Source organism: Galeopterus variegatus, unplaced genomic scaffold (genome assembly GCF_000696425.1).
Source record: "Galeopterus variegatus unplaced genomic scaffold, G_variegatus-3.0.2 Scaffold1608, whole genome shotgun sequence".
Lineage (NCBI taxonomy): Eukaryota > Metazoa > Chordata > Mammalia > Dermoptera > Cynocephalidae > Galeopterus > Galeopterus variegatus.
Genome location: NW_007727719.1, coordinates 302,280 through 321,655, shown reverse-complemented (window position 1 = coordinate 321,655; position 19,376 = coordinate 302,280). Strand labels below are relative to the sequence as shown.

General features: G+C 41.6%; 1 protein-coding gene across 1 annotated transcript in view; it reads left to right on the top strand.

Moving 5' to 3' along the window:
* LGI1 (leucine-rich, glioma inactivated 1) overlaps positions 1 to 19,376 on the top strand; it is a 37,133-nt gene that overhangs the window by 14,358 nt on the left and 3,399 nt on the right. The window contains 4 exon segments of the mRNA XM_008577965.1: positions 3,255 to 3,326; positions 3,426 to 3,497; positions 15,135 to 15,220; positions 16,288 to 16,452. Coding sequence (XP_008576187.1) covers positions 3,255 to 3,326; positions 3,426 to 3,497; positions 15,135 to 15,220; positions 16,288 to 16,452 — 395 coding nt within the window.

The window sequence follows — 19,376 nt, the reverse complement described above, 5'->3', positions numbered from 1 at the left end:
CAGCAGCTGCTCCGGTCAGACTTGCTGCAAGGAGCAGAGGCCCCTCAGTCACCACGGGTAGAGAGGGGGTGGTGTTTAGACCTGGAAAGCTTACCATGTGCATCCCTGGATGCTTATGAGTCACCTGGGGAGCTTTTAAATATCCCAGGCCACACTCCAGGTGTATAATTTAACCAGAATCCCTGAGTGTGGGAGCAAGATATCAGTATTTTTAAAGCTCCCTAGGTGATTCCAAGTGCAACTGAGATTGAGAATCCCTGGCTTAGGATCTAACGCAGATCTCGGCGTCCCTCCCGTGCCCACCTTCAAACACACTTCCCTTTGTGGGGTCTGCTCCACATTCTGCTCTCTCCAAAGTGTTCCTTGCACCCCCTTTTGCCCACCATGGATCCAACTCAACTCTGAGGCATCCTTTTTCCTTCAGTTCTTCTGCTGGCTGGCTCCATTTCTCAGTTTGCCAAATCCCTAGGAAGGATCTAATCTTAGCTCAACTCACCTTTTTGACCCAGGCTTCTTGAGCCGTGGGATGCTGCCCAACCTAGAGGTTGGCTACTCTGGGGCAGGAGCTGAATCTTTCTTGCCCTAATAATCTATGGAAAGGGCTGGTGGTTGTGTAGTATAAAATGCAGCCACCCTGGTCGGCCCCAGGTCTGCTGTGTGTAAACACGCGGTAGGGTGGGTGCAGTTTCCCTTAATGGGGACTGTGAGCTACCGTCACATACCTGGTTCAATAACAAATCATAATATTGAAATCAAACATATTTTAAAAATGAAAGATTGAAATTTCACCCTTTTTATAAAACATGATACAGGAGCCTTTTAAGTATACATAAGATAATAAAATGGATAGCCCATCCAACCATATTTAGAAGGTATATATAGTTTTATACGTCCTTGTCCATATAAACTAAAAGTGAATCTAGAATTGAAGGACTATGGTATTTATTATTATCTTAGTCAGAGGAATTTTTTCTAGCTTTTATAAAAACTTTTTAATTGAAGTGTAATATGCATAAGGGAAAGCGCACATATCATAAGTGTACACCTTGATTTTTTACAAAGTGAACACCCCAGTAACTAGCACGCAGGTCACTAAACCAAGCTTTATCATTACCCCGAAGACACCCGCTGTGCTCCCTTTTAGTTACTACTCACCTCCAAGAGTAATCAGTATCTCGACTCCTACCATCATGTTAGTTTTGCTGGGTTTTGTACATTATGTAAGTGCCATCAAATAGAATATACTTCCTTGTGTTCTGGCTTCTTTTCCTCAAATACTCACCCAGATTTTTGCATGTAGTTGTAGTTTTAGCCAGAGATTTTAGTCCTTGAAGTCCAGTTCAACAAACATTATTCAGCCAGGACCTGTGCCCCTGATGGGGGACACAAAAACAAATAAGGGTAAATCCCTGCTGTAAGGAACGTTCACTCTAGTAATCTGGTAGTGATCAGAATTGAATGTAAAGTGAATTCCTCTTTGCTCAACAAATATTTATTCAGTGTTCACTATTACAGGTGCTAGGGATAAGCAATGAACACTCAGACAAAAATTCTAGTGGAAATCCTCTCTTTTGTTTCCGTGACATGTGCGGGCAAGTTCTGCCCACTAATACCCATTTCCCGCTCTGTTCTGCATCTGATTTAACATAAGGGAAACTAGCAATGGAAGCTATTTCTTCTGGTGACTTGGCGCATGTAATTATGAAGTCGCTGGTCCAGCTGTGGGACAGTTTGCAAACCAACCAGTGAGCATGGGAGGTATTTCTCTGTACCTATTTCTGCCTTATTCCATTCCCCCAACCCCAATGCTGCCTATACAAAATGAAACAAAAGTCTGGAACCTTAGGAAGCTTTTGGATGTTAGTTTACCTTGGAGGAAGGCTGAGCATCTTTTTGTTTCCCAGAAGAGACAATTGCTAGAATTGTGACGGAAATCATAAATCTTTGAATTAGTTTTTACAACAATGGAGCTCTAATATGTATCACTGTTTATTAGTGTTGGCTTGTGAGAGCCTAGGGAATAAATTAATTATAAAACTATGACGTTTGAGGGAGTAGGGATTAGAAGAGAATCCAACACTACTCCAGGATTGTTAGTTTAGGAAGAAATGCAAGCGAGGATCTCATTTTGTTGTTTGGTTTATCCCCCTCCCACCACCCATTTTAATGGAAAATTTCAAGCATATATAAAAGTAGAAAAAATAGTAAAATTCACTCCTATTTACCCATCTTTCAGTGTCAAAAATTATCAGCAGATGCCCAATTCATTTCTAATTCCTTGATGTCTCCCTTCCCTGATTATTCTGAAGCAATCTCAGATGTCAAATAAACTGCTCATAAATGTTCAGAAAGTGAGATCTCCTAGTTAACAGGCCCAGAGTAAAGTCACTGAGCTCATTAGTGGCAGTTATTTTTAACCCCTGGACTTCAAAAGTAAAAGTCACAAGGTTTACTAACAGAATTATTACTGCTGTTGTTATATTATTATATTATTATATAATATATTATTGTATTCTTTGGCCTAAAAGTACCTGTTTTAAGCCTCTCATTCTGAAAACTGGCAAGTTCTCCAGAGTGTGAGGAAGAACATCTGGTTGATGTTTTCATCAATAATTTCAAAAGCAAATCCCTGCGGATTTTTAAATTATAAATAAATTTGTCCAAGTGAAAGTGTTTTTTCAACTATTTATCAATAAAAATGGGTCTAAGCCTCAATGTTTCTCGTCTTCGATCTGTCCTATTTTCAAAGAAGGAAGTTAGTTGACATTCCTGAGCCCGTGTCAATGGCCTGGCAGCCATGAGATATCACAGCACACCTGGACACAGAGCTAAAATTCTCTTGGTTTCCCAGGCCTCAAACACCAAAGCACCATTGTTTTGGACAGTCAGAACGCGACAGAGGTTTCCAGAGCAAGTAGAAAAGATTGTTAGTGTCTTTGCCATGAAAACGTGCAAAATGTTGATTGGGCTGCTTTGGCTGTCGTACCTGCCCTATTGTATCTCAAAATGTTACCCGGGGCACGTGACAGCCATCATTGTGAGGAGTGGGGTACAGAGCCCCCTTCGATGTGCATTTGATGAGGAGATCATTAGGAGTAAAAAAAGCTACAAAGATTATGTGCTTAAATAGCACTGTGGAAGACAGACATCCAGACATTTTCTGTATACAACTACTTGTTCCTATGCATGATAAGAGCTGCAAAGATTGACAATCTGCTAGTTTAACCGTTTCCATTGTGTATTTTTCTGGGCAGGTTATTCACATCAAACTCCTTTGACATGATCAGTGATGATGCTTTTATTGGTCTTCCACATCTAGAGTATTTGTAAGTAAAAAATACTTTTTTTTTTTTTTCACACGATGATTCAGAACAAATGCTCAAATTCCTACAGCTGTCTGACAAAAATATTATAACCTGTTGCAGATTCATTGAAAACAACAACATCAAGTCCATTTCAAGACATACTTTCCGGGGACTAAAGTCTTTAATTCACCTGTAAGTATGAATGTTGACATTACTCTTTTCTTTTTTTGGCACTGGCTGGTACAGGGATCTGAACCCTTGACTTTGGTGTTGTAACACCTCAGTCTAACCAACTGAGCTCACCTGCTAGCCTGCCATTACTTTTTTAGGGTTGCTAATGAACAAAGCAGTTGTTACCAGACCGAGTGGGGTTAGTTTGCCCATGCACCACGGAAAACCAAATCACCCAAGAACGTGTCTTGCAGTAGAGAAAGGTTTAATCACAAGGCAGCTATTGTGAGAAGATGGGAGATTCGCATCTCAGATCTGTCTTATCTGCAATAAGGAGGATGGCACATTTACGGGGAAGCAGTTAAGGGCAGTGCAAGGCGTGGAGAATTGTGATTGGTTAAAGGGGTTGAAGGAGTCCTTCAGTGACTGTGCCAGCACAGGCCATCTGCATGTTCAGAAGATGGGTGTGTTAACAGGATCTGGAGGTGGAGCCCTCGCCCTCAGACTTCAATGGTCAGATATTCGTGCAGGCTCAGTAGAGAGGTCTGCAGGCTCTGTCAGCCTAGCCCAGTTTGTTTTGGGCCAAGCTAACCTCAACAATCCTGAAAAAAAACCTTAGGCACACTGTGACTTCCACGCCAGAGGCGTTATCTGAAAGGGTGGACAGGAAGAAACAGAATGAAAGGTTAGTTATGGAAATTTACTGAAAAGACAAGCAATTTAAACTGGGAATAAACTTTAACTGAAAAGCCACTGATACACAGTTCGAACACCAGTGGTTAAAGCACCCACTTTCTGGGTATCCATGAAGATTTAAGAAACTCAGATGTCTTCTCGCCATGTACACTCACCATCTCTCCCTGTCATTTGTCAGGGTGTGTTCACGAAATGGATTACTATTACTATATTTAACCTAAACCAACCATGATTAGAAAAACAATCTAATGCAGGGAAATTGTGTGATGGAAATAATTTTTTTTATTGTCTACATCATTATTCACTTCATGAATAATTATGGGCTGATTATATACTTCAATTTGATATTTGCTGTTTTCTTTTTCTGTATAAACCTTCCCTTTATATACATTTAAACATAATATAGCCACAGGTAATGTCTATACAGTACCCGAACAACTTCTTTATAAATAAAATATTTTAACTATTCAATGGGTGATTAGAACTACAGCAGTTGTTTTTAAAAGGGGGCAATTTTGTCTCCCAGGGAACATTTGGCAACATCTAGAGACATGTTTGGTTGTCTCAGTAAGGGGATGTAAGTGGCATCTAGTTGGTAGAAGGCAGGGATGCTCCTAAACATCCTACAATGCACAGGACAGCCCCCCACAGCAAATCGTTATCCAGCCTAAAATGGCATAGCGGGGGGTGGAGAAACCCTGAACAACATGAACTGAACAACTTGTTTCTTCTAGCCTCCCCACCCCCGCAGACACATTCACACACACACACACACACACACACACACACACACACACACACACACACAGTTTATTTTTGAGGAAACTAGAAGGGCATGAAGGGAAAAGGCAATGACATTTATTAAGTGCCTACTGTTATGTTGGTCACTGTGCTTTACATCGATTTTCATTCCATTCTCGCAATAATCCTACCAAATAGGTACAGTTATCCTCATGTTAGAAATGAGGAAACAGAGTCTTAGAGGGGATGTATGACTAGTGAACTGATTAGTTATGGAATTTTGAGAACATCAACTTAATAGTTGAATTGCTCTGGGTATTCATCCATTCAATGACCATTTCTTAAGTATCTAATATGTGTCTTATTAGTGTTAGATAAAGATGCAAAAGATTTAAGTGTCATAGTTATTCTGTTAACTTTAACCTGTTCCCTTACAGCACGTCATTCCCAGCTCTGTTCTTGGCCCTGGCAGGGAATGAAGCAGGCAGAAATGCCTGCCCTTTGAGCTGACTTTCTAGTGTGTGCACATGGTCATTGTGCTACCTCGACCGGGACCTGTTCTCTCCTGCTGTTTGGTTTGCAGCAAGGGGGAGCTGATGACCGGATTTATTTTATAAAATCAAACCCTTCAACCCTTCTGTATATAGTCATTATAATAAAAACAGCATTTGCAATGCTGTTCTTCATGTCAATGATATGATGCAAAAATGGCTGTGTACAGAATGAATGTTATGCAACTTTATCACAGAGCCCAACACTGCCAAACTTCATTGTTCAGACAAAACCAAAGAAAAGTAACAAATATATGGAAGGAGAAATGGAAGTTCATGACCTTAACTTGAGATCCACTGATCCACATATATCTCATTCAACATGGCCCCTGTCCAATGTTCAGCATCATGAGGGGTGCAGAAGGGTGTGAGACCCAGGGGTCCTCTCTAGGAACCTGCGCTATAAGCTCTGCCATGCCCAATTCATTGGGTGTATCTCCTCTCCAGCCTAAAGGCCTGGGGCTTCACTCAGGCTCCCTGCACAGAACGGAGAAAATGTCTCCCTGTGTCACCAGGAAGGAAAGAAGGAAGGAAGGGAGAAAGAAAGAGAGAAAGGAGGAAGGAATGAGAGAAGGGATGGGGGGGGGAGAAGAGAGGGAAGGGAAGAGGAAAAGGGAAAAGAAAAAAAATCTGTATAGGGCCGGCCCGGTGGCGCACTGCTACAGTGCGCTGCTTGGGAGTGCGGTGGCACTCCCGCTGAGGGTTCGGATCCCACATACAGACCGGTTCCCGCTCACTGGCTGAGCGAGGTGCGGGTGTGACACCGAGGGTCGCGATCCCGTTGCCGGTCCCGGTCCGGTACTGGCGCGACACTGAGGGTTGCGATCCGTTGCCAGACACGAAAAAAAAGACAAAAAGGAAAAAAAAAAAATCTGTATAATGCCCCAGTGAAGAACACCCATTTTGTTTGACTGGAGTCTATTATGTCTATCAAATGAAATGGAAATTTAAATTTGGGTCATAATGAAGCCCTCTCTTTAGCAGTATGGAGACTATAAGAAGAGGAGACTGGTACAGCATGTGCTTAATATCTAAAGATGTTCAAGCTCAAGGGAACTCTGAGGGGGCAGCCTTCAAAGAGAGGCATGAATCTTACAGAGAGTGTAAGAGAAGTCCCACCTCTGTGGGCTGGTGCTGGAGGTGGAAGGAGGTGTTATAAGAGACCAAAGGTTAAGGTTGACTGAACGAATATGACCCATAGGTCTCTTGCATCTTTATCTAACATTTATTAAGTTGACTCGTATGGCATTGCCAATATTAGACTGTTTTTTTGATCTACAAAAATGGCAGTGCCATATGACTCATACTAAATAGTTTTTAGGACATGACACATACTTTACAAAGAGTAGGACCCACAAAGATGAATAAGATCTAGTCCTACCCAAGAAGAGCTCAGTCTAGCCAGAGAAATTAGATAAATATTTTCTCCCTGAGTGTCTTTGTCCACGAGTTATGTTCTCCTTTCTAATTATGCTGTTCTTCAAGGTATATTTCCTTCTTTCCTTCCTTCCTTCCTTCCTTCCTTCCTTCCTTCCTTCCTTCCTTCCTTCCTTCCTTCCTTCCTTCCTTCCTTCCCTCCTTCCTTCCTTCCTTCCTTTCTTCCTTCCTTCCTTCCTTCCTTCTTTTTTTCCTTTCTTCTTTCCTTTGTTCCTTTCAAGGAGAGATGGGGTAGGGAAGCTTTGAAACCCAAATATTCCTCTGCCTGCTTAGTACATCAAGTTCATTTTCCATTATTCACCACTTATAAATAAATCTGGCATTTGTTTGAGCCATTAGTTTCCTTTTTATGATTTCAGGCTTCAATGTGCACTTTTCTCCACCTCAAGTCAGTTTTTCCAAATCAAAAGCAAACATGCAAGCAGTGAGGAATTATTGCCTTGCCCTCTAACCTGCACACACGCAGGAAGAGTTTACAAAGCTATTTCATATTCTTGACCTCATTTTAATCTCCTGACACACTTATGAAAGAGACAGGGCAGTAGCACTACTCTCATCGATGAATGAGAACATGGGGACACACCCTGAGTTTAAGCCGCTCTCCAGTTAGTAAATGATAAAGCCAGAAGACATCTAGTACTTTGACAAGAAGTCTAGGTCTGTCTTCACCATGTCAATTACAGCAGACCAGAAAGCTTGTATTGAACTGTCTGGATCCTTCCATGGGACATGATTTGAGGAGCAAACATGACTAGGGAAGAAAGAGAAAATCCTGAAGACGGGAGCCCTACCCTTGCTCTTAGTCTCCTGATGCAGATAGCTGGGATTGGACATATACTCTTGGATCCAGTTGGTTCCCACCCTGGCCTAACATTAAAGCTTCTCCAAGGGGCCTACCTGAGCATTTATGTAAGTTTAGTTTGTTCCCAAACATTGAACTTATCTCACCTTCCTATACAGGTATTTCAGTAGACTTATCTTCTGAAGAAACATTTACAGACAACTTAAAAGTGACTATATAGACCTGTCTATCAGGCAAGAGCCTCCTCACCTGCAAATTAGCTCTCAGAAAATGGAGAGAGAGTCCCTCATACTTAAGTCCCTACAAAGCCTGTCAAATCCTGGGACCCTCTCTCAATTACTTTACTTTGAATCACCGTCCTAATGTTGTACGTGTTTAACTTTAATGTTTGAATAGTTTATATGTTTCAGCAAGGTTTTGATTTTTCTGATGAGCATGTATTATTTTTTGTAATCAGGAAAAAATGAATAAAAAATTAGTTAAATGGCCAATAACGACAAAATCTCCAAACATTTTTTTATTGATTTATGGTTATACTCATGAGTTTTTTAGTAATAATTCCCTGATAATGTCACTGTGGTTAAAGCCCAGTGGAGCCACGATTGTTTGCATGCATGTGTAAAAATATTTGGGGGGAAATTGTCATCAATCTGTATGTGTTGTGGAGTATTTAGTTGCTCAGCACTGTGGGGGTACAAAGAATGTATGTAACAGTCCCCAAACTCAGGATGCCCGTGTGTCCCCAATCACTCAGGCAGGATGTCTTCATTTTAGACATATGACATATATGTAAAGAAGTAGTGCAATGAAGCAACAAAGAGGGTGATCTCTGCCACCAGACTGCCTGGGTTCAAAAGCTGGCTTTGCCCCTTAACAACTATAGGACCTTGGGAAGGTCATTTAGCATCAGATTACTCATGGGTAAAATGGGGGTGATGATGATAATCTAAAAATGGGGGCAGGAGATAACAAGGTATTTAGGAATACCTAGCTCCTGAGATTATTTTTCAGATTAAATGAGTCAAAATATATGCAAAGTGCTTAGAACAGAGCCTGGTGTGTAGTAAGCACCATTGTGCAGGAATAAACTATAACTCACTGCCTAACCCCTATTAGTCCTGGATCAGGATTCCAGATGCTGCAGTGTACTTCTTTCCTTTAAATATTTCATACAAAACTAAAATAACTGCATTCACAGCACCACAGTTCAGTGAGACACAAACCCAAGCCGAGAACCTGCATTGCAGGGGGAGCTCTCCAGATGGCTGTGGGGGATGCTTTCTTCGCAGCAGAGTCCTGCGGCACTGAAACAAACATGCTGTCTGAGCCGGTCAGTCTGCCGTAGAGAGCAGCCTTTCCGGTGGGTTCCAGAATCATACTCAGAGGTGTTCTCAGGTAAACCATGAGACACCAACCTGTAGAGAATAGTCATCATTTCTGTCAGGAAGGAATTGTGTCTGCCTTTGAGAATGCTTGACCCTACTCAGCTACTTTCAAGGTAGTTAGATGCTCAGCTGGGCAATATCCTGGGTGCTTTGAAGACTGTTTCTTAGGTAGACTGAATCAGGACCTAGATAATGGTGCTTAGTTGAAGGCACACTTTAAAGAGTCTCCACGTTGCTTTGGGATTCTTACCATAGGGTTTGAGGCTGAGGGATGGGAGGGTGCCTGGTGAGGGCAGGGGGAGGTGATGGTCATTCATAGGGTCTTGCACTTCCTCCCTAACTCACTGTCTTGGACAAGGGGCCTGAGAGACGCATCCTCCGCTCTTTGTCTAGTCATCCACTCCAGCCTGCCTCATTCATTCATTCATTCATTCATTCATCTAAAAGTATTTATTGAGGCCTTACTTTGTGCTGGGCACTGTGCTAGCACTGGGGGTATAGTGGGGAATAAACCACCTTCCCACTGCTCACTGCAGAATCATCCTAGAAAAAAATTAACATCGATGACCTGTTTTCTCAAATCCCTCATTGCCCTGTCTTCACGCCTCTCTCCATCAGCTCTATCCCACCCTAGTCAGGTATTCCAGTGCGCTCCCCACCCCTCAAATAACCTCTCCTAGTGTTGTCTGATTATTATTAAAGATGAAGCCACAGCCTTTCACAGTGAAAGTATAAAGATGTGATGTAAGAGCAAGAACAGAACTTGGAGATCCTTCTGACCGAGCGATCACTCACTTTATAGAAAAGGAAAGAGCCAAAGCTCAAATCCAGATATCCCAGCCTGTGTCTTTTGCACTGCGCTCTGCAGCTGAGTTCAGGGAGCCCTAAAAGCAAGTCTGACAGGCTTGGGCCAATTAGGAGCCTGATCCTCCTTAAATCAGACTATGAAAAAAGTCTTTTTCCTGACAGTTCTGGGGGCTGCCTCTGACTCCTGCCTCTCTCTCCCTTTCCTTCCAGCTTTTCCTCCTCTTATCCTTAATAGCACTTGTACTTATCTTTAAAATCCAGCATTGATTTGACCCTGGCCCTTGCCAGCGTATCTCAAACAGACCTTTGAAGAGGAAGGAGGTCCTCCACATGAACTCAGAGTTACACCCTCTCATGCCATCACATGAGACCAGGACCAGTTACATAGGCTCTGTATTAATGACTGGAAGAAAATATGACTAAATCTTACACAGTGGTTTCTTCAGCCAGAATGATTGTTATTTTTCTCCTTAAATAACTTTTGCACTTTCCAAATTTTCTTGAAGTGAAGAAATAATTATTACATATGTGTATATATAAGTATACATGTGGTGTGTGCAGATATGTGTCCATGGAAAGAGTCATATTACCTTTTAATTCTATTTTTCTATGATCTTTCTGAAGTACCCTCGTGTGTGTGTGTGTGTGTGTGTGCGTGTGTGTGTATCAGCAAACGTAAAAGATGGCACATTTAAGAATGCCAAGGCATAGAATTCTCTCTATTAAGAGAAGCAGGGAGAATAGATGATCTCAGCCTCCTGAATTGAGCATTTCAAACTATTTAATTTAGATATTAAATATCACTATTTTTGACAACAACAGCAAAGAAAAAGATCACTTTTGTGGTCTTGACACACATAAGGCTTAAAAATACATCTGCATATACAGAGTTTTTTCTAGAATCCATTGCAAACGTGTGTACAAAAATATTAATACTAATATTAATATTAGCAATGCGTGTTAATTCTCACAACAAATGAAATTGGTATTCTTTACTTAGTTTTGCAGATGTCAAAACAGAATCCTAGAGATGTTAAATTAAGTTGGCTAATGCACACTCCTGAGAATCATGAAGTTCAGCTTTGATCCCTAGTCTACTTGAGATGAAGCCAGCACCTAAACCACTACACCGCACTAAGTGATGCAGGGAATAGGGCTAAGACCAGTTTTACAAATTTATGTAGCACTCTTCCAACCAGGGCTTCTATGGAGGAAAATAATAATGTTAAATTGCTACTCTGTGGAGCTGGGAGTGAGGTGGAGGGGGGGAGGAAACTGAGAAAATTTAATCCAGGTATTTTGCTTTTGGTGGCAAAAGTCAACGCAGAGGTGGAATCTGAAGAATCAAATAATCCTAACATTGACCCTAACCTTAACTCATAAAGTGCTATCTCAATTTCTCTAGCTGTTTAAACAACCTGGTGGGCATCAGATCTCATTTCACTCACCCATTTGTATAGCAACCAAATTCTGGGCAGGCTTCAGGGAGCATCACAGGAGTTGCCTCATTTTTCTTCTTGGTAACCCTGGCCCCCATGTCCTCAGCAGCTCTCCCCTGAAGAGAATCCCACCTAAGCTCTTAGATGCCCATGACTCCAGGCCCTCTTCACAGCTGGCTTTCAGCCGGCACAGGGAACCCACAGTCATGGCACCCAGCCTGGGCTGACTGTAGTCTCAAACTTCCCCAGTGGGTGAGGGCCCACAACTGTGTGGGAAATTTGTAGGAAACAAGGCAGCTCCATCCTGCAGGAGGTATCATGAAAGATGTTTGCACAATCTGACCTATCAGGCACCCGAGTGGTGACCACGACAGTTATTCCCACTCTAGCCCTGTTGCTTTGGAACTTGATAAATGCAGCCAAATGGGTGATTTAGAATGACTGAATCCTCACTGGACAGAACCATACACACACACACACACACACACACACACACACACACACACACACAAAGCAATGGCGTCCTTTTAAAAAGTCAACTTCATTCTTTGTTTCTTCTGATTATGAAATAATAAGACATGCTTGATGATAAAAACTCTCACAATCCACACATTTATATAGAAAAAGTGAAAGTTCCAGGACCCCTACACCAAAATGTAACCTCAATCAACAGTTTTTGTGTGTCCTTATAGAGCTTTCTTTCTGCATTTAGAGACATATATCCTCCCTCCTCCAGGGGATTACACTCTGCACACTATTTGCCACATTTCTTTTTGCACTTAGGCATCACTTCATGTTAATCATAGAGATCTACCTCATTTTTTAAAATCTCCTACAGAATATTCCCCGTTAAGTGTGAGCCATCATTTATTTACACGATCCCTTATTAATGACCATGCAGGTTGTTTCCAATTCTTTGCTGCTATAGACAATGCTAACTCAAATATTTCCCCACTTGTCAACTGAGATGCTAACTTACAATTTCTCTTCACTTGGGAACTGGTAAAACTCTTAACTGGCCGCAGCAAAGATACAGTTCCTTCTGGGTGGGGGCATTTCATATTTCTCTTCTTACCTCTGCAGGTTCTGCTGATCTCTTCCATGTGTCTGATACATGCTTCACCCCATACCAGTCAGCCAGCACTAGAAGGTTGCTTTATCTCAGGACCTGTTACATTTTTGGCAGAATAATTCCCAGGCTCAGTCAGCATTGCTTTCCTAAGTCATTCTCTGCCCCAATCCCTCTGTATGTTTCCTTTTTATCCAAATGTAACCTGGTGTCACTGGAGCCTCCCAGAGACTTAGGGAAGCTGTCTCAACTCCAGTTCCTGGGTCTTGGGCATCTGGAAGCCTCACTGTCTTTTCTGAGTCTTGCTTCCTCTTGCTTCTGCTTCTTTTAAGAGTCCTGGCACCATTCTCATGCTTACTGCTCTCCAGACCTGAACATGAAGCTCCATCCTGTCACCTTTAAAAGCGGTCCATTGTGAGTCAGTTTTCCATTGAACTGGTGGCAGAACAGAGAAGGGGTGGCTTTGGGTGCGTAAATCCCTCCACCATTTCTCCCTCTGGTGCCCTCCTGCTGTCCTGCCTCTCTACCCTCTGGTTCCCACAGTGAAAGCCACCCTGTCACGGTCCTTGGAAAGCGGAATGCCTCATTCCACAGCTCTCAGCCCAGCTCGCCTTTCTCAGCATCACTTTCCAGTCTGATGAATTAAAAGTCTGCCATCTTGACATGCAAAAATACCATCTTTCTATCCCAGAAGTCCCATAGCTCCAAGTCTGTGTCTCTAACTTTCACCAGCTGCTTCTACGGTTAGCCTTCACCTTGGGTATGTGAGTTCTAGAGTTCTAGTCCTTTGGGCAGGAAGGGAAACTTCCAGATTTACCCATTATTTAAAAGAATCCCCCTTGGACAGTAACACAAACATGGTGCCTCTCCCTGTGTAACCGTATTGGTAACAGTAATTCAGGATTTGGCTGTTTAGTTATTTCATGTCCACTGTCTTGTGACCCAGTAACCTCCTAACTTGTGCCCTGCGGTTAGTTGGAGTTTATGCTGGCTTCTCAGGGAGAGACATCCACTTGGGAGAAGTTATTAAGACACGCTGTTCAGGAAAATAAATTGAGATGCAAAATTTGGGAGTGACTGTGGACTGATCCATGACATCAGGACATCTCTTCGCTCAAACACTAGTTAGTAAGATGAATTATGGAGACATTCTCTTGAATAGTCTTCTTTAGCAGCATTATATTAATGTTGCTATCTGTGGACAGTCATGACAGTGCACTCATATGGTCAGCTTCTAAGTGTTTCTTGAATAATGTACACACAGAAGCACTTCCACTCCTCCCCAACCCCAAGCTACTCTTTTTTGAGGATGACAAACACCATCTTCGGTTATTTTATTTTCTATTTCCAACAATCTTATGAGATAAGAATATTATTATCTCAACTTAAAATGAAAAAACTGAGCTCTGGAAAAGATACATAACTAAAAGATACATAACTAAAAGATACAGCCAGTGAACAGTGGGGTCAGGATTCAATCTAGCTCAAAATGACTCCAAAGTTGTGGCCATTCATTACAAAATTGACTGTCTCGGAGACTGAAACTTTCTGATTCACTTCAATGAGGCTCGTTGAAAAAAGTTTTCCAATCTAGTAGTAACTTTGAAAACCCAGAAAAACAACATGACTAACTTTAAAATAGGTTCCAAAAATCTTGAATGTTTGCACTTGTGAAATCTCATATTTAATTAGAGGAGGTGGATGACATAGAAGAATCTTGAGAATGTTTTAAAGGGAAGCGGAAAGAATTTTGAAAGGCTTTGGAGACCAACAGCATAGGCTCCTTTGTTTTAGTTTTTGTTTCCTATGTCTATGGTGAAAAAAAAAGAAAAACGTAAGAAAAGTATATGGCATGTATATGTATGGAGCTAGTTAAAAATAGAAAATTGCAGTGCCTGGTGCTCTGCCCTGATTATACAGCATCCATTCTTTATTATGCCTACATTTCTGTAATATAGACACATTTCCCTTTCCTTGACACGGTCAGGACCATTTCCTACTCAACCTGGATTAGAATCATTCTAATGATTCATGGAAGAACAAATAGAAAGAGAAAGAGAAAATAATTCCTGTGATAAAAGGGCAAAAACCGGAAGAAGACGAGAGAAGGAGATGATGAAAGAGGATGGATGGATGAGTGTTTGTGCAAAAGCTTTTTTCTGAGGTGGAATGAATGGAGCTAAAAGAGAAAAAAACAGAAAAAGGCCGTAGACTTTGGAAAGAAGAAAGGATGTGCTGCTGGTGAAGGGATGGCGCTGTTGGTACTATGGGTTGGAGTTTTAGCTGTTCTCTGGAGCACATGAGGAGGAGGAAGGGAGCAGAAGGGGCAGCCCACGTGTGAGGGGAGGGGACATTCAGGGGGGGGGACACTATGACCAACTTGAGAGACATCCCCTAGATTGAAGGACTGTGAGTGAGCATCTCATATTCTGTTCTAAGTAGAAAGATCAATGCCCAGACACTGTTTTATTGCTGGTTTGTTGTTATTGTTTACTAACATAAAGTGTTGCATAAATACTGAGTGGGTGTTGAAGCATAGAAGTCAGGAATTAAAAATACAATAGCAGGAATCTGAGTAGTATCTTGGAAGAAAAAAAGTGCTGCAAGTCATTCAGTAGACTGGAAGTGTCAAAAGGGTCTCATCGCTAAGCTTTCTCATTAAATGCATTTATTTAATTTATCATTACAGTCTACATCGCTTTTTTATTTATTTTTTTAAATTTTCTTCCAGGAGCCTCGCAAACAACAATCTCCAGACACTCCCAAAAGATATTTTCAAAGGCCTGGATTCTTTAACAAATGTGTAAGAGGACCTAAGAAATCACTGATTACGATTAATTAATTAACAAGGAAGCCTGGTATTGATGATTATAATTTTTAATTGGCTTTAAAATTAAATTTGCATTTTTTAATTTAAATTTTTAATTGGCCTAGATTTTAAATTTACATGAACTAACGTTTGAGTCTTCTATGGTATTTACCATTGAAATTCTGAATACATAGTACCCAGGCATTCCTTTGACAAAGTGTGTGTCTGTATGGGAGGGGGTGATGATAAGGGATTTGGAGCGGGTAGGAAGAGGATGCCCAGATAGAAATTTCACGATCCCTTTTTTCCCATGAAGTCCAGGAAATGGGGCCACAATGGAAAAACATAAAGGAGTCTGGAGGGGTGATGATAAGGGATTTGGAGCGGGTAGGAAGAGGATGCCCAGATAGAAATTTCACGATACCTTTTTTCCCATGAAGTCCAGGAAATGGGGCCACAATGGAAAAACATAAAGGAGTCTGGAAATCTGACAGAGTAAAGATGAAAGGTTACACCCATGGGCTGGTCAGTCAACAGAGAAATGGAGCAGAAAGTGGGGGGAGGGACAAAAGTTTTCCTTTTCTCTCATTAGACTGAACAACAACTCTAGGTTTAATCCCCAGGAATTTGGCTTAAGCCCCAGGAAGGGAATGAACTTAATTACTTTTGACCCTTTTTCAAACAAAAGAGCTTTCAAACTTTGACTTTTAAGCCTCAGAGTGAAAGATCTTTGCAAGGAATTTGTGTATTTTGCTGTAAGCAAAGCAAGTAATATATGTCTAACCCTCTCGAAAGCAGTTCAGCTTAATCGTCTTCCAGAACATTAGGACATTAGAAATATATTTAAGTATCATAAGGTAGAATACAGGAACAAATGAAAGGACATAAGAAAACAAAAGATTTTTTGTTAGTCAGGTATTTTGCTATAAAATATACATTCAAAACAACTTTTTTCCAATAACAAACAAAATCTATCAAATATAAGCCCAGTATTCAACTTCACATCAGTAAGCAAATGATAAACTTTCTTTGTTCCTTACAGTATTCCCCCAGCCCTTCCTCCATGTTTTTGCAGAATTTGCAAAGTCTCAAGACCTGCCTTATCAATCACTGTCCATAGACACTTTTTCTTATATGAATGATGAATATGTGGTCATCGCTCAGCCTTTTACTGGAAAATGCATTTTCCTTGAATGGGACCATGTAGAAAAGACCTTCCGGAATTACGACAACATTACAGGTATGAAAAGCCTAGTGACATTTTGAGCAGGAAGTTAAACTGCTTCAGCCAAGGTTAATAGGAAGAGATGAGTTGTATGCGGAAATGCTTTGAGCAGACTTAGAGCCATTTGACTCCCAACTCTACTATTTCCTAAATAACCTGGTATTGTTCTCTAAGCTTTAATTTTCTCACTTGTAAAATGAGAATAATACCTAGCCTACAGGGTCGTTAATAAGATAATGTGATCATGTATTCAAGAAACTTAGCATAGGACCTAGCATAGTAAATACACAATAAAAGTTGGATTATTTTTCTTTAAAGAAAAAGTATTAGACCAGGCATCATGAGTTCTAATCCAGATTCTGCCACAATCCAGCTGGCCAAGCCACTCACCCTCACTGGACCCTCCTTTTTCTTAAATATAAAATAGGGAGATTATTTTAGATCAACAAGTCTCAAACTTTGTTATACAAACATTTCTTCTACAAAATGTTAACATATACCTTGAAACATAAAGGGTTTTGCGGTCCAGTAAATCTGTGAACAATATCTCCCTCGTGGAGATTAATAATATATACATTAGAGGCTCTGAGAAGTCCCGCAGTAAGGAATTTTGAACACTTAATTTGGCCATGGAATCCAATTTTTTTTCCATGAAAACTTTTACTCAGGTGATTGCTTAAGTTTGTTCCCCATTTCAACAATTTTTAAAATTATGAGTCATAAATTAGAATGGGGGACTCTCTTTGATATGTTTACACCAGGTTTAGCTTCTCTCACACCTTTAAATCTGCTCCTAAGAGTGCTCAAACCTCCCCATAAAAGGTCGCACTTTAGCTAAGGCTTGGAGGATCATAATTAGATTTTGCTGGTGGCCATCAGCTCCACTGCTCAAAGGAGCAAGACAGATCTGGAGCATGCTTGAGACTGGGGTTGCTCAGATACAGGGATCCCCTCCAAACTGAGAATGTCTTTCTTCCTCAAGGAAGAAGTCTGTGCTTCCCCTCCTCCCTAAGCACCCCCACCCCCACCTCCACCCCACCCCGGCTAAGTTTTCCAGTGGACTGCAGCAGGGTTTTGTGCAGTCTAAACCAGGTTCTTCTTTTTTTTTTTTTTTTTTCCTTTTTTTCATGACTGGCAACGAATCGCAACCCTCAGTGTCGTGCCCGTACCGGACCAGGACCGACAATGGGATTGCAACCCTCGGTGTTGCTCCCGCACCTCGCTCAGCCAGTGAGCGGCCGGTCTGTATGTGGGATCCGAACCCTGGGCGGGAGCGCCACCGCGCTTCCCAAGCGGCGCACTGTAGCAGTGCGCCACCGGGCCGGCCAAACCAGGTTCTTCTGACAATTGCTTTGGATGGATCTTTAGATGAGCACTTAAAAGAGATATGAATCATACATTTGCAGACCTTCAGAGGACACCCCAGAGCTCATTTTATCTAAGATGATGTCTTAGTCCCTTCCTGCTGCTGTAAGAAAAATATCTTAGACTCGATAATCTATAAACAACAGGAATTTATTTTTCACAGTTCTGGAGACTGGGAAGTACAAGATCGAGGCACCTGCAGATTCAGTATTTGGTGAGGGTTCATGCTCCGCTTCAAAGATGGCATCTTCTTTTCTTTACATGGCAGAAAGGCAAAAAAGGACCAAAAAGACTCCCTCAAAACCATTAGTAAGGGCACTAATCACCACCTAAAGGCCCTACCTATTAATACTATTGCACTGGGGATTAAGTTTCAATGTCAGTTTTAGAGAGACAAACTTTTAAACCATAGCTGTTGACAAATATATGTCATATGTGGTCACTCTACCCTGCCTCATCCCAGACAGACACTGCTGATCTGTCGTGGTGCTTTTCCTTGCAGAGTGCAGACATGGCCACAATACTGAGCAATTGCTCAGTATTGGTCTATATCTTGATCTAGTGGTCATCCTGATCTAGTCTAAACCCTCATTATGCAGAAGAGAAAAACTGAACCCCAGAGAAGTTAAGTGATTTTTCTAGGTTCACACAATCGGTTTAGTCCTGGAAAGAGTCACAAATAAAATAATTTTGCCTATGGATGAAGCTAAATAGGAGAAAGTGTTAATGTGGAACTTTTTGCCCCACAACCCCTAGAGCAGCAGCCAGAAGAAGCCTGGGGCCCAGATTTACCTTGCCTGTCTTTGGATTTCCTACAGCCAAGCTTCCTGTAGGAGATCAGAATCTATTGATAAATGTCACATTCTTTCCAAAAGGATACAAGCTAGGCCACTGACAGACCCCATATTATTTTCCAAGACTTCCCAATATAACTTTTAGGATCATTGTCATGGCTGTACCCCTCTTCCAGTTTTCTCAAAGATTCCTCTTGTGTCTCTTCTCTCCTGCCACCAGTGACCTAAAACTTCAGAAAAGTGTTAAGTGGCATCTCTTCCCTTCATCGTAGGAAATTGAAGTTATTCTAGAGCAGGAAGCAGTTCACACTTAGAGCAAACCAATTACAGGTAGAGCCGTGGGCTGCCCAGACCACAGCTTTAGCCTTCGTAGGGTGGTTCTAGAACCTTGTGGGATCTCTTCACCCAAGGTGGAAGCCCTGGAACAGCTAACCTCCCCTTTGCTTGAGACATTGGTAGGCCTGGCTTTGAATCCCAACTCTGCCTTCTGCTAGCAGGACTTAGCCTCCCTGAGCTTCAGTTGGCTCATCTGGAAAAGGGAGGATAATCATATTTGCCTCTTAAGATTGTTGGGAAAATTTAATGAGGTGATTTGACAGAGCACACAGTAGGTGCTTAATAAATGGTAGTTGTTGCTAGAATTACTATGATTAACTCACAGTGTGTCAAGGAAAGTAGTCCTTTCTTTCTGCAAGAAGTGAGGAGAGAACTCAGGCTGTAGCTGTGTGTCCTGAACACCTACAGCAGTTCAGAGGTGACAAAATGACTCACTTGTAAGTA